A 13547-nucleotide genomic window follows, 5' to 3' on the forward strand; every position below is an offset into this window, starting at 1 on the left:
TAAAACTAGAGTTATACCACCCAAACGGATATGATGACTTCGACTAGTTTATATCTCTTGTTTCCTTTTTCCGCCTTCCTCTTTCCCTTCTGCCGCAATGTCTAAGAGAGGTATGAATCCTGCTACGAAACATCCACTTTCATCCTTTGCTTAAATAGTCTGTAGTACAGTGAAATTACTAGCTTCCTTGAGATGAACCATTATACAAAATGTATTCGTTCCTATTTGAGCGATGTTGTTAAAGATAAAACATGATTTTGAGGGATAAAGACAGACGGTGCTTGATGTCAGCCATGTTTGCTAAGCGCTGCTTAGCCTATTGCTAGGTAACTTAAAAGTAAGATGTTGTTTTTGCATGCTTTTGCTGTCGTTCCAATTAAAGGGGTTTACTTGAATGGGTCCACTGTTTAAATTATAAAGAAAGCTAGTTACTGTAGTTACCGTTCCAAGGTAAATACATGATCTTGCTTGGAGGCACATTTTTCTCCCGCAACCTTTTTGTGCAGCAGTGGCATGTGTAACTAGAGCTGACAGTTTGTCACTTCGTCACTTCCATAATGAACGTAACAAGTCGATTAATGGATTTCTGAAATGTTAGTTGTTGTGGCCCCCTAAATGGTTCTTTTGCTACTTTACTTGGAACTGGAACGTATTTAGCCGCTCTAGCTACATACTCAAGGCACGTTAGCTTAGAGTAAAGTACACGACGGTTACTCAAACTCCTGGTCATATGTCGTTGAACTAGTGAATCCGATCAATTCTATGTAACGCGCGATGTGCAAACTGGAGCTGTGTTGATTTAATTTGTGTACATCCTCTGGGTCAGTTGAGTCGCAGTCAAAGTTGTTATAGTTATCCTTCAAAAAGCACTTGCCTTGTCCAGTCAGTGGCTTGGTGAGTTGTCGAAGGAGGAAAAAGTGAATGCATCATTGGTGGGTGAGATGGCAGTTTCTCATCTGTACTGAACAATCTCAATCCATGATGGGACAAATTAAACTATTCAAGACCTCAAGATCAGAAGCTATGTTAGAAGTATCGTCTGTAGTTAACTGTTTGCTTCCTTGCCAGGACGTGGTGGGTCATCTGGAGCAAAGTTCCGCATATCCCTGGGTCTCCCAGTGGGAGCGGTCATCAACTGCGCTGACAACACAGGTATGGAAACTCATGCTGATAGTGACTGCACAGCTGGGAGAACAGGGTCCATGCCTGAGGTTCCACAGTATCATTTCACATGTGGTTACACTTACCAATATATCAGGTGTACTAAATGGCATGGTTTTAAAGTGTCATTATGTATGTTGTGTAACAGTGGTGCTATTTAGTCTAAGTTCTGTGCTGCTTGGGTCTTAATGGCCCCTTCCAAAAGCACTTGCGTTGCCCGGTCAGTGGCTGGGTGAGTTGTCGAAGAAGGGAAAAACAAAATGCATCACTGGTGGGTGAGATGGCAGTGCTACTGTTACCGACCAATCTCAATCAGTGATGAAACAATTCCATGCGGTCATAGACAAGTGTCATTTTGTTAATCTATTGTAATGGTGCTACCAAAGGTTTCACTCAAGTCTGAGATATAAATCAGGAAAACCTGGGGAATGTGTCTGCCATGTAGAGAACATGTCCGTAAGTCTCCTTCTCTCCTCAGGTGCCAAGAACCTGTACATCATATCTGTAAAGGGTATCAAGGGTCGTCTGAACCGTCTGCCCGCCGCTGGTGTGGGTGACATGGTGATGGCCACAGTCAAGAAAGGCAAGCCCGAACTCAGGAAGAAGGGTGAGTCTGCACATGCTCAGTTGAGCTTTATTCCAGCTTTCGTTTCAGTTCAATGGAAGTGGGATCTGGGAGGTGTTGGCTAATTTTCTCACTAAATTGTCGAAAGAAGCTGTAAAAAACGTTACTTTGTCACTCCGAATGTCATTGTGTTAATGGCACTGTAGTCAGTCTTAACAACCCAACATGTACCCTATGTGGCTAATACCCCCCATTCTTCTTACAGTGCATCCTGCAGTGGTGATACGGCAACGAAAGTCGTACCGGCGAAAAGATGGTGTGTTTCTCTACTTTGAAGACAATGCGGGGGTCATAGTGAACGTTAAAGGAGAAATGAAAGGTGAGTTTTGGCACCCATCTGAGTCAAAGGTAGAGGTATTAAAGCCCACTGCTACATTTTAGAACAGGTCCTATGTGAATTTGGTATAAACTTAGTCAATTGCATGCAATTCTGATGTATTGTTAAATGAAATGCCCCTCCCCCCCTTCAAAAAAAGCACTTGCGTTGCCCGGTCAGTGGCTGGGTGAGTTGTCGTAGAAGGGAAAAACAAAATGCATCACTGGTGGGTGAGATGGCAGTGTAACTGTTACCGACTAATCTCAATCCGTGATGAAACAACCTTTAACACAAAATCAATGTTCTTGTTCTACAAGCCAGACTGAATTGTCTATAATAATTACTTTCCATGCTCTAGTCAGGTGTTGATTTTAAAGATGAGTTGACCTGTTGATTCAAATCAAGTTGGATGGGAGTAGGGTAGACTTTGAGGTGGAAGGAAGATGAACTGCCTGTATTTGAAGTGTCTGCTCTTTTCACCTCCAGGCTCAGCAATCACAGGCCCTGTGGCCAAGGAGTGTGCCGACCTCTGGCCGAGGATCGCCTCAAACGCTGGCAGCATAGCCTGACCTGGACCCTGCGCTGTTTTCAATAAAAACTGTTATAAAGTTTAAAATGCCTCATGTAGTCATTTACTTACACGGAGCCTTTGCTTCACTTGGAGGAGTCATTATGGTCATCGTTGGACTTTCACAACTGAGATGATTGATTAGAATCCTGCCAGCTTTCCTGAGGCAACGTGGTTGGTAGGTGTCCCACCCAGGGCTGGAAGCTTCCTGCTGATGATGAACTCAGCAGACCGGACCACACTACGTACGGCCTTGCGGTCCCTGTGTGCAGCTCCCATACCACACTGTGATGCATCTGTAAATCTCTTCTCCCCCTCTTCCTCCTTCAGCATCAGGCCCAGTCCTTGTGAAACTAGACAAGCAGGGTTGAAGACAGGCAGGCAGTTTGGAGGCACTTAGACAGACAATTGGATTTATAAAGGCAGACAACTAACGTACTTAACATGGCCACAGTAAGTTCAGACAAATGAATTTCCTGCTGTGTTCTAAGGCAAGACTATGGGGAAGGGAGAGGTGCATCAGCCTTCCCTCTCTGGCACCTGTATATGGATGGATGACTGGCTGGTTGCTTAGACACAGACTTTGGTAGAGTAGGAGCCACACAAATCTCTGTAATTATCTTTAAAGAGTAATTGACTGATTTTATAGGGTATGTAACATTGGTTGTGACATAGCCCTAATGAAACTCGAGCAGACGTCAACTCGGTGGCTTTTTGGAAACCGCCCGTTTCACAGCAGCAGTTTGAAATTGTGAGATTTGCATAGGAAAGAATCCATACTAGCACACTATCTAGTGGGGGCGGCGGGAAAAAATCGATTCACATATGAATCACAATTTAGTCTTCTAGTGATTAACATTGATTAAAAATGTGATGTATGCATATATTGAATTGAAATTTGAATCGTGACCCCCAAGAATCGATTCGAATCATGAGGTACCAAAAATTTCCTACCCCTACTAATTAATGATTAAATGAGCCCTTAGATGCTCCAGTGGTAGTTTCTTTGAGCCTAATCAGGCATGTACACACTAAATGGGTGATACATGGGCCACAGATGACAAAACCTAAACGTTTTCAACAGTTTTATTTCACAAAGACAGATTTACATCATTTACACATTGATATTGAGGAAATTACATTTGTATATAGGTGATACCAACTTGTTCACAAAGGTACACTGATCAGTTTGACGGGAAAATGGACAATGTTAAGTACAACACCAGGACTAACAGCTATATATAAAAGGCCTGCACCTGAGAGAAATGCATTGGAACCACTGCTACATATATCCACTTAGAGCCCTTGTTCTGAATGGAAATTGAAGTTGGAAGGAACTTGAGAAACATGAGTAACTGACATTCATCGGAATCAAGGGGCACTGTCAAGTACAATGACAATGCTGTTTCCAATTAATTATTTCTATACATTCTGAGGCTAGTGTTTCAGCAGTGTTCTGGTTCTGTGCGTGTGTGGAGGTGGTCATCGCTGGCCTTAATCCATTCACAGACTGCCCTCAGCAGGGCGCGGAAAACAACTTGCGTGCCATGTTTCCCCTTGGCACTCCCTTCCGACCCTCTCCTCCAGTCACACTACAGTCTTTCCATCCAAATTGCCACCACCAATACTTGTCATTTGATCAGTCATTTCTTTGATTCATGATGTATATCAGCAAGCATGTATGGTCATGGGTTGTCTAAAGATGAACAGAGCACATCAGAATTAGCAATATTCTGTGCTCATGCTACATTGAACCCTTTCTTCCCTCCTTTCTCTCCCCCTAAACATTTTAAGGCAGAAAATAATCATCCTTTCCATCACTCCCCCCCCACTCCCCCCCTTTTCGTTCCCTCTCCTAAACATAGACTCCCTGCCTTCTCCCTCTCCTCCACCGCTCCACCTCTCCAATCAGGGGATGACGTCCAGACGGGGGCTGTAGGCCCTCCTCCCACCCCTCTGCTTGATCCTATCCTCTGGGGGGCTGGGACTGGGGGTGGGGGTGGGGGTGGGACTGGGGCTTGGCCGCTGCTCGCAGGTGGCCTGGGGGTGCATCTGCCAGGTTCCGTCCCGGTAGGTACAGAAGCACACAGTCTGTTCATCCATCTCCACACGCTCTCCAGCCGAGATCACTACGTTCCCCGCAAAACAGTTTGGGCCTGAGGGGAAAAAGCAGGAAATTAGTTCTGCATGAGTGTGTGTGTGTGTACAGATATGTGTGTGTTTGTTCAGTATACTGCTTTTGCTCAACCTGCAGTGATCAAATGGCAGCCTCCAATGTAGTTAAATAGAGAGCTTCAAGGAGATTCGGCTTCAGACCCATTATTTGATAATTGGCTCTGAACTATGGATCTTCACTTCACACAGCTGACACGAGGGAGTAGGGATGCGATGGAAAATAGAGACGCAATTGAGCAGCTCGATAGTGTTGTGTCCAACAGCAACACAGTCCAAATAGTAACTAGCCCACTGCATGTTGAGTTGGCTGGGAATTGTGGGGCAAGGGTCCATCCCTGCTTACAGAAGGCAATGTAAGAACGTGTGCATGAGTATATATGCTTCAGTTTATCACTGTTCAGACCAACCACATTATGTACCGTTTGGTGAGTATGCCATCTGCAAATTAACTTAAAATTAAATACTGTGAATGACACGGCATGTTACATATGCTATGTTTTAGCATTTGCTATAATTATTACCAATAATGCATCAACCATTTCTAAGGATCTCCATCAGCTACACATTGGCATCGAGATCCAATCGGATTAGATGAGGTCAGTTCATGGGAGCAGCAGTGCAAGTGTAAACATGGTTGTGTAATAGTTTGACTCAAAGCTGCGGGGATGATCAATCCCACACACCGACTGTGAAAGTTCCCATTAGTAATGGAAGACTGATCAGCGGATGTCGTGCGTGGAGGCTGAACTTCCACACACGTGTACACCTCGTGCTCGGGCATGTGAATGTGTGTCACGGAGATGTGTGGCCAGGGGAATGGAGTGTAAAACCATTTTGTTTTCCATGAACAACTATTCATCTCACTTTTAGATCACTATTGATATACAAATTCAGAAATATGTTGACTGGGTATTCCCACTTCAGTCTCTTCTACAGGGATTGTTTTGTTTGTGGGTTAGGGCAGTGGTTGTGGTGAGGTGTGTTGGAGCAGGGAAACATCTAAAACATGCAGGACAGGGGGTCCCTGAGGACCAGGGTGGGGAACCACCGGGCTAGAGGGTGTAAGAGGCTGGCAGAGAACATTCTCACCGCTCTGGCAGACAGGACAACAGTGGTTGGGCTCATAGGTGGGGTTGACACAGTGAGGTGCCGGGCAGTTGGAGATGGTGCAGTACACTTCCCTGTTTGGCTCGCAGCGACAGCGCTCACAGCGAGATAACTGAAACGCCAGTACACACACATACACACAAAGACAAACTGAGCAGATCCAACATGTCACACACATTTGGGTTGCATCACATTCAACAAAAACTTTGTGGGGTGATAGTGTGTGTGATGGATTGAAATCAATCCATCCTTGTGCATCATCGTAAAATAGTAGTGTGAAGGAGAGCCCGTAGACATGCAGAGCTCATTCAAATGTTATATCATTTCGAAAAATAGATGATCTATCCATCCCCAAGCAAAACAAAGCAAAAACAGGATGGCAAGTTTAAACATGCAGTGTGTGTTTCTATTTACATTTTGTAAACAAAATATTGGCAGGCAGGATGGATCATGCGTAAAAGCGTCACGATTTTGGATTGAGTGAATATAGCCTGACCTTAAATTCTTCGAGGACGCTGTACGTTCTGCCTCCATAAACGCAAACCTTCGCAATTGCCTCACATACTGGACAACAAGACTTGTATTTAATTCGCGTACATCGTGGGTGAATTCGCGGACACTTCGGACGTACACACACAGGTCCGTCCTCGGTACAGGTGCAAGGGCACGCGGTAGGGCTGGGATAGTAAACCTCTCCGATGCCATAAACGAAACCGTGGTCGTCTATACACCATTTGCCCCGGTAGTCTCCAAACTCGTAATCCAAATCACTTTTGGAGGAGTACTCCGCTACTGTTTCAGAAATCAAGTGCAGTAGCCCAATGGAAAGGCTGAGCGCGCGGATGCTCATCCTTCTTGATTTCTCAACTGTGCCCATCTGCTGCGCTCTAGTGCGCTTCGCTCAAGCGCTGTGACGATGAAGCATGGAAACCGGCCCACAACCTCAAGCAGCGGAAATAACTAATTACTAGCCACTGACACCAGCTGCAAGGTCGACTTTTTGTGTTGACTGCTTAGCTAACTGTATTAAGCCCATTCGTTCAGCCAAAATAGATTTAAACGCATGACAATTCGGGCTACAATAAACAAACCACACCAAATCAAAAGGGACAGAGAAACCATTTTTATTTGGGCAGAAGTAGACCAGTACAAAATAATATGCATAAAGCAGAGGCATACTAAAATCATTTAGATTCAAGTAAAAACAGTCATTTCAAAGTGTGAGTTTACATGTCCATTTGTCTGTTATTGAATTGTCAGTAGGGAGTTGGATGCATGTGTGACACATTGAACAGTTCTCAATTTTTCTCTTACTAAGCAACAATACATGGGCAAATTATTTCACTCACTGTGGAATTCAGTCAGTCAATCTAAAACGAATGGATGCCTAACTTACCAAACAAGAGGCAACAAAAATAGCATGTATCGTAAAAAAATTGAAATGGGTCTTGTATAGCTCAAGTACTATGGCCCTCAAGATCAACCCTGTAGAGGCTACCAGAGACTTATAATAACTGTATAACGGGTGGAATGTACTGGAAGGTTTCCTGCATGGGTCCACCGACCAGTGCCTCTCTGCAATGAAGGGTTATGTGTGTGTGTTTGTGTGTGTGGTTTAAGCTGAGGTCAATAAGGTAAGAGGGGTGTGGCCTGCAATCTCCTTCCCATCCCCCCAGGAGTGTGTGCACCCGCCTCTCCCTTCTGGATTCACAGGAAATGAACTGGAAGAAATCTAGGAGCTGGTGGACACACACCCCCCCTCTACCCAACGCATGCTCCCATCACTCCAAATAGGGAGGCGCAGAAGTGCACTTCAGGAGGGGGAAGCCAGAAACCTTGTCCAGAAACAAACCCTGGCTGCTATACTCACACCTCCGGCTCACCCATCAGGCTGGGCCAGACTGATGCCCATGCTGGCCCTCATCCTCCTCAGGTATGGCTAGGTGTGTATGGGGGGGTTGGATGGGCGGGGGGGGGGTTGGGGTTGGATCTGGACAGGGCCTCAGGTCGGCAGCACCAGGGTGGGTAACGAGAGCGAACAGGCCTACCGTTCTGGGAAGGGGGGGGGTGTTATTGTGGCTGGCTGGGAGGGGGCTCCTCTGCGGGGGCAGAGGTGGGGGTCGGGGGAGTGGCCTCGGGGGCTGGGGGGGGAGCGGGGGCTTCGGAGCTGCTCTCGGAGAGGGCGGTGCTGTCGTTGGTGCCCTCGTCCGTGGTGGCGCTCTCGGCCAGCTCGGAGGGCGGCGCCGGCGGCTTCTCCGCGGGGGCGGGCGTGGCTTCCTCAGACGGCGGCTGGGGATCCGATAGCTCTGCGGGCGCCGCCTCGTCTGAGAGAGAGAACGGAGGAAAGAAAAGACGTCAGAACATCGACGACGTGGATCCGATTCGAAGAAACGACGACCGGCACTCAAGCGTCGGAGGAGACGGTCGCTAGGCTAACCTGTCTCCATGGGGGTGGGCTGATCCCCCTCCTCCTTGCTCTCTGAGGCCGGAGCCTGGGCGGGGGGGGTGGTGGTGGGGCTCTGGTCGGGGTTGCTGGGCTGCGAGGTGCTGGGCGACGCGGCTGCGGCCTTGTCCGCCTGCTCCTGCTGCTCCTGCGCCGCCTGGGCCGCCTTCTCCGCCTGCTCGGCCGCCTCGCGCTCCCTCTCCTCCACCCGCCGCCTGGCCGCCTCCTCCGCCGCCGCCATCTCCGCCGCCAGCTTCTCCATGTCCACCTCCACCTTCTGGCTGCACAGCTGGAGACCACAGACGGCACACCGTTACGGCAACTCCCGCACGAGTCGATTCGAGGTGTGGGAGACATGTCGGGGAGAGGAGTCTTACCCGTTTGAGTTCAGTGTTGAAGGAGTCTGTGGTCTCCAGGAATCTCCTCTTCTTGTCCTGGTGACGGTCCTCGATCTGCAGAAGCTCCGCCTCTAGCTTCCTCTGTGGAGGAGAGCGGCGGGTGAGAGAGGGGCAGGAGTACCAGGGTGTGTGTAAAAAATGAAGAGGCTATGCCTCGCAGTCAGGGGCTGTACCGTGTGTCGGTGGCGCGGCCTACCTGGTGCACCATCAGTGACTGGACCTGGCGTTTGAGGACCTGCATGCGGGCCGTGGTGACCACGGAGCGGACGTCGGGAACCACGATCTCACTCAGGATGTCGCTGATCAGCCGGTGGTTCCTCTGGAAGCGCGCCGCCGCCGTGTGCTTGATGGAGAAGCCGTCGTCGTAGTCTACAGGCAGGGGGAGGGAGAAGAGATAGGCAGATGGGGGGGGGGGACACACACACAACTAGTTAAATTCTGACAACACGCACACTTCTGCAACTGAAGTGTGGTTGGAAGTGCGGCTGTGCCGCTTACCGTCGGGGTCTTCTGCTGGCTGGATGCTCATGTAGGGCTCGCCCTTCTCCATGCGGGTCTGTCTCTGTCTACTCTCCTCCTCCAGTGCTGCCTCCGCACGGTTTTTGGCATTCACGTAGGCGAGGTAGGCCGGAGAGTTGTGGTAAGCCTTCAGGGAGTCGTTATACTCGATCTGCACCGATGAGAGGAGAGTGAGTGAATGCTGTATTTCGGTCCTGGTCGAATCAGAGTATCCCCCCCACGTGGAACGTTTGGGTCTTTCAATTCAGGTTACAGAGTTAAGGAAAACCTCATCTTGTCTTGTGTCGTTAGAAACTCTTTTAACGGTCAGTGGTGACATCACCCACCTTCTCAGCCTCGTACTCGTTCAGATAGTCCTGTTTCTCCTCGTCCGTCAGGTCCCTCCACATCCCTCCGATGATCTTACCGATCTCCCACAGCTTCAGGTCTGGGTTGGAGGCTTTCACCTGGTCCCATACCTGACAACACGCGCAGGCCAGAGAGGAGGGGGAGGGGGAGAGAGAGAGGTAAGCGCACAGAAGCACAAGGGAGCAGCCAATGAATGATTGTGTAAGTTCAAAAAGGAAAACAGAGGGGTGAAAGAGGTTTGGTTGTATAGACGATGGTGGAGGTCTAGCAGAGAACAGGAGGAAGCCACGGCACATGACAGAAGCACAGGGGTGGAGACATAACAACACAAGGAGGACAAGGAGAGACGACAGGTTCTGGAGGGGGACGCGGGGTTCACTGAAGTCCCTCAGTCTCCGACCTCCCGGTCAGAGGAGGCAGGGTGGGGGGGGGGGGGAAGGGGGTGGCATGGACGAGGGGAGTCTCCCCCCCCCCCCCCCCCGCCCCCCAGGGGAGGGTGTTGGGTTCCCCCTGTACAAGCAGTAAAAGCAGACACCGTGGGTGTCTTACCTTCCTGCTTACCTTCCGGCTGTACCGCATGTAAGGCATCAGCGGCTTGTCTGGAGGTTTGGGGGGCTTGGGAACAGTGATTCCTGAGGAATTCTGGGAAAAGAAAGAGAGAGTGGAGACCCCCGGCAAAATAGGCACGTTTGTTAGGGAACTTTTTTTTGTAAACATTACATTCATGAAAACCAAACATCACTTTCTGTTATTACTGTAGCTGGATAAAGCTATACCTGTTCACTCAAATACTCCTAACCCATACCATTCAGTAGACCACAATGACACAAGAATCGCAGCAACCATCTTTATCAAGCAACCATGAAGGTAGGTATTGTAATATTTGAGTGTGCTGGCATTACTTTATACTACCAAACAAAACGCCACTAGCACTATGAAAAGAGGGCAGAGGGGACAAAACTGAATGTGACAATGACGGTATGACCTTGTCCGGTGCAATGGGATGCTACTTGGGTGACCGACCTGCTGACTTCAGACCCATGTCTTTCCTAAGAGATGAGCTTCTTGTTTGTCTCCCTGTTCTAACACTTGACCCAGTTATCTGGAGTGTCGATTCGCCTTAACCGTGGGGGTCTGCATGGTATGGGGATGCTGACTAGCAGTTTAAGAGGGGCGGGGCATCAGCAGATAGGCAGCCATCTGGTACAAGACATGCTGGGTGTATCTCAACAGCCTACAATGAGTTTTTGTTCTCCTTCCAAAGCCAAACTTGAATCAGGTTAATAACAGTTTGTCAGCGGATAGAGGAGTGGCCCAGCTACTGAAGTCAAGCTAACTGACAACTTGGTAGGCAACTTATCATCCATCCTCTTTCAATGCCTGAGACATTAGAACTTCCTCATACTAATTTGAATATCAATTCAAGACAAATTGTGGATGGGAACCATGTCTAGTTTTGCACTTTTTCTTGTTCAGTTTTCCTGTCATTTGAGAGGGACTAATCTAAAGCCTGGCTCCTAAACCTTCCGCCCCTCCCTCCCTCCCCTGGTGGACAGTAGTCCTGCTTGCTTGGCCATGGTCCTTTCATTACCCTGCTGCTGCCTCCGGAATTCCCTCCCAGCCTGTAGTTGTTGTAGGCCAGATGGCTGTAAGGGTTGTAGCCCACAAACCCTGGGGCGGAGGGCAATTGCTGATGGAAGACAAGTGAGACAAAACACGAATGAGAAATGACACAAACAAGAGGGGGGAGAGGGACCAAAAAAAAAGAAAGAAAAAAGTAGTTTTTGTTTGGTTTATTTTTCTTATGGTTATGCAATGCAGAAGCAGTCATCTATTCAATACACGGATTGTGATGTCATCTGTTGTAGAAACATCAGTTTAAATGCAAGGGGATGTAGCGGGAGGAGGTAGCAGTTCATATCAGTGACCATAGTCCCAGTCAAGGGGACGCAACTGTCCACAACGCTTACATATCAATGTGTTCCTGTCCACAACGCTTACATATCAATGTGTTCTTTATTCTGGAAAATAAGGTACAACTAATTAATAGGTGATTTTGGCGTTATGTGGTAGACCTTCCTGAAAGGTGCACAGGAGTTCTGTGCAAAACATTTCAGAAGAGGATTTACATGGTGGATGGTTTGGTCTTAGAAAAAACCTTTGACATGTCTGACGGGGCTTACCTGGTGGTGCCTGGTAAATTAATTGGTTGACATGGGGCATGTCTTGCATAGCCACAACTACTAAACCACACCAGCCAAACCAAACATGTCTAATGTGCCACCATATGTCTGAGTTTTCAGTTGGCAAAGACAACAGCTAATGTATACCAATGTTGTTAGTAAGGTAGTTGCATGTCAAATTGTTGGATCTAGTATCTATTCTAGGATTACGTTAACAATTAAGCGGGCAATGGATGATGAGTTCCGGGTAGGCCCACTCCCTTACAGTGTGAGAGATACTTACTGTTGTGGGAGTGGGGGCAGGGGGAGGGGCATAGGAAGGTCTTTCTGCGAGGAAAAAAAAACAAATCCATTTGTTTGAGCTAGCCTAAACTGAGGTCAAGAACATTGCTCCTAGACCAACAAACAACAGATGGGTTTCCAATGAGCACTATTCGTCAGGGATCGAAAACCCCAAAGTGCACTTGGTGTCAGATGTAACTATGATAATTTGCATATTGTTTATTGCTGGAAAAATTATCAGCGAATCAGTTTAATTCCTTACTTGACATCTTGAGCGAGGGGGGGTCCTGAAGTTTACACTACTTTCATCATTCAGCTCTGTAAAAAAATACAACGAAGAGAACTTTTTTAAAAGACAGACAGGCTAATGAAAACACAAAGCCCCCAAAAGGCCCTTTCTGGCTAGCTAGACATCACGGATTAGCTGCCTGAACTTGGGTCACATTGTATTGGATGATGAACACGTTGCTATGTCTACGGAGTTCAAGATTTGGCTAGTTTGCGTATGCATCGTATGCATTTAAAATAGTCGCTATTAATACTTAACTGACGTTAAGTAACCAGGCTAGCAAAACAGCGCGGAAGTGCCTTGAATCTGATGCAAGCTAGCGGGGCTAATCGTCTACTGTAGACAAGATGACAGCACATTTGAAAGTCTACAAGAGATACATTTGAAAAGATGATGCCCTGATTTCCAACTAAATGTCGTTGGCATCAGCTTTACATGCAATATTGAAATCTACTCGAATATTCCCGAAGTAAAAACCATTTAGCATGCCCTTACCTTACAACTCCTTTGTTCCCTCGACGCGGACGCGCTGTTTGTCGATCTGGAGGCCTAAACTCTCTGCAGCTTTTCCCCTGCTCCAGTCTGCTGGGTTCAATTGGGCACAGCGCCACCTGTCGCTGCGGAGAACAAGCGGCGTGCACAGTGGCTGCAGTACACAATACACAATAATCGTAACAATTTGGAAGAATTTATAGGACAACGTGGACTTTTTAAAACAGATCAATTATTGTAATGTATTCGACTTATAGTGGCCTGCAATGCTAACGTTTCCTTGTCGCAATTTACCATCCTGCCAACACTAGATGTCAGTAAGATACCGTCTCTGGTGTCAAATGGCTTTTAGAACACGGAGGGATGTCTATCCTTTAGTTTACTGTACACCTATCTCAAATCCACGCACGCACACACATTTATATTTGGACTCATCACTTGGCATAAGACCATAAAACCCAGTGAATTCCAAAAGTGTGTACATATCACTTGTTGTATAACTGAACTACTTCTAGGCCTACAGGGAGGATTCTGTGTGAGAAGGGAGTCCCCTGAGCTTCCCATGTTGCTTGGAATGACCTGGATATATTAGTCTCTGCTTTCCTTTCATCCCAGAACTGGTCCTAGAGAGCATCCCCAGA

General features: G+C 47.6%; 3 protein-coding genes across 4 annotated transcripts; 1 reads left to right on the forward strand and 2 right to left on the reverse strand.

Annotated features, from left to right (window-relative positions):
- Positions 1–13: 13 nt before the first annotated feature.
- On the forward strand, positions 14–2718 carry rpl23 (ribosomal protein L23). The gene is made up of 5 exons (XM_047038108.1): positions 14–110; positions 1069–1152; positions 1640–1768; positions 1992–2105; positions 2589–2718. The coding sequence occupies exons 1-5, from the start codon at positions 98–100 to the stop codon at positions 2669–2671; spliced, it is 423 nt and encodes a 140-aa protein (XP_046894064.1). The 5' UTR covers positions 14–97; the 3' UTR covers positions 2672–2718.
- A 1860-nt stretch (positions 2719–4578) lies between these two features.
- si:dkey-283b1.7 (von Willebrand factor C domain-containing protein 2-like) lies at positions 4579–6802 on the reverse strand. The gene is made up of 3 exons (XM_047038185.1): positions 6449–6802; positions 5935–6064; positions 4579–4826 (listed from the first exon to the last, which is right to left on the reverse strand). Exons 1-3 carry the CDS (start codon positions 6800–6802, stop codon positions 4579–4581), a joined length of 732 nt encoding a protein of 243 aa, XP_046894141.1.
- A 258-nt stretch (positions 6803–7060) lies between these two features.
- smarce1 (SWI/SNF related, matrix associated, actin dependent regulator of chromatin, subfamily e, member 1) lies at positions 7061–12996 on the reverse strand. Of its 2 annotated transcripts, none has more exons than XM_047038906.1 (11): positions 12910–12996; positions 12388–12443; positions 12127–12170; positions 11252–11350; positions 10222–10302; positions 9639–9770; positions 9292–9463; positions 8990–9162; positions 8773–8874; positions 8390–8684; positions 7061–8276 (listed from the first exon to the last, which is right to left on the reverse strand). In XM_047038906.1, the coding sequence occupies exons 2-11, from the start codon at positions 12392–12394 to the stop codon at positions 8023–8025; spliced, it is 1359 nt and encodes a 452-aa protein (XP_046894862.1). In that variant the 5' UTR covers positions 12395–12443; positions 12910–12996; the 3' UTR covers positions 7061–8022. The 2 variants fall into 2 exon arrangements, with proteins under 2 accessions (XP_046894862.1, XP_046894861.1); XM_047038905.1 differs by having other exon boundaries at positions 10210–10302.
- Between the last annotated feature and the right edge of the window lie 551 nt (positions 12997–13547).

Source organism: Hypomesus transpacificus, chromosome 17 (genome assembly GCF_021917145.1).
Source record: "Hypomesus transpacificus isolate Combined female chromosome 17, fHypTra1, whole genome shotgun sequence".
Taxonomy (NCBI): Eukaryota; Metazoa; Chordata; class Actinopteri; order Osmeriformes; family Osmeridae; genus Hypomesus; species Hypomesus transpacificus.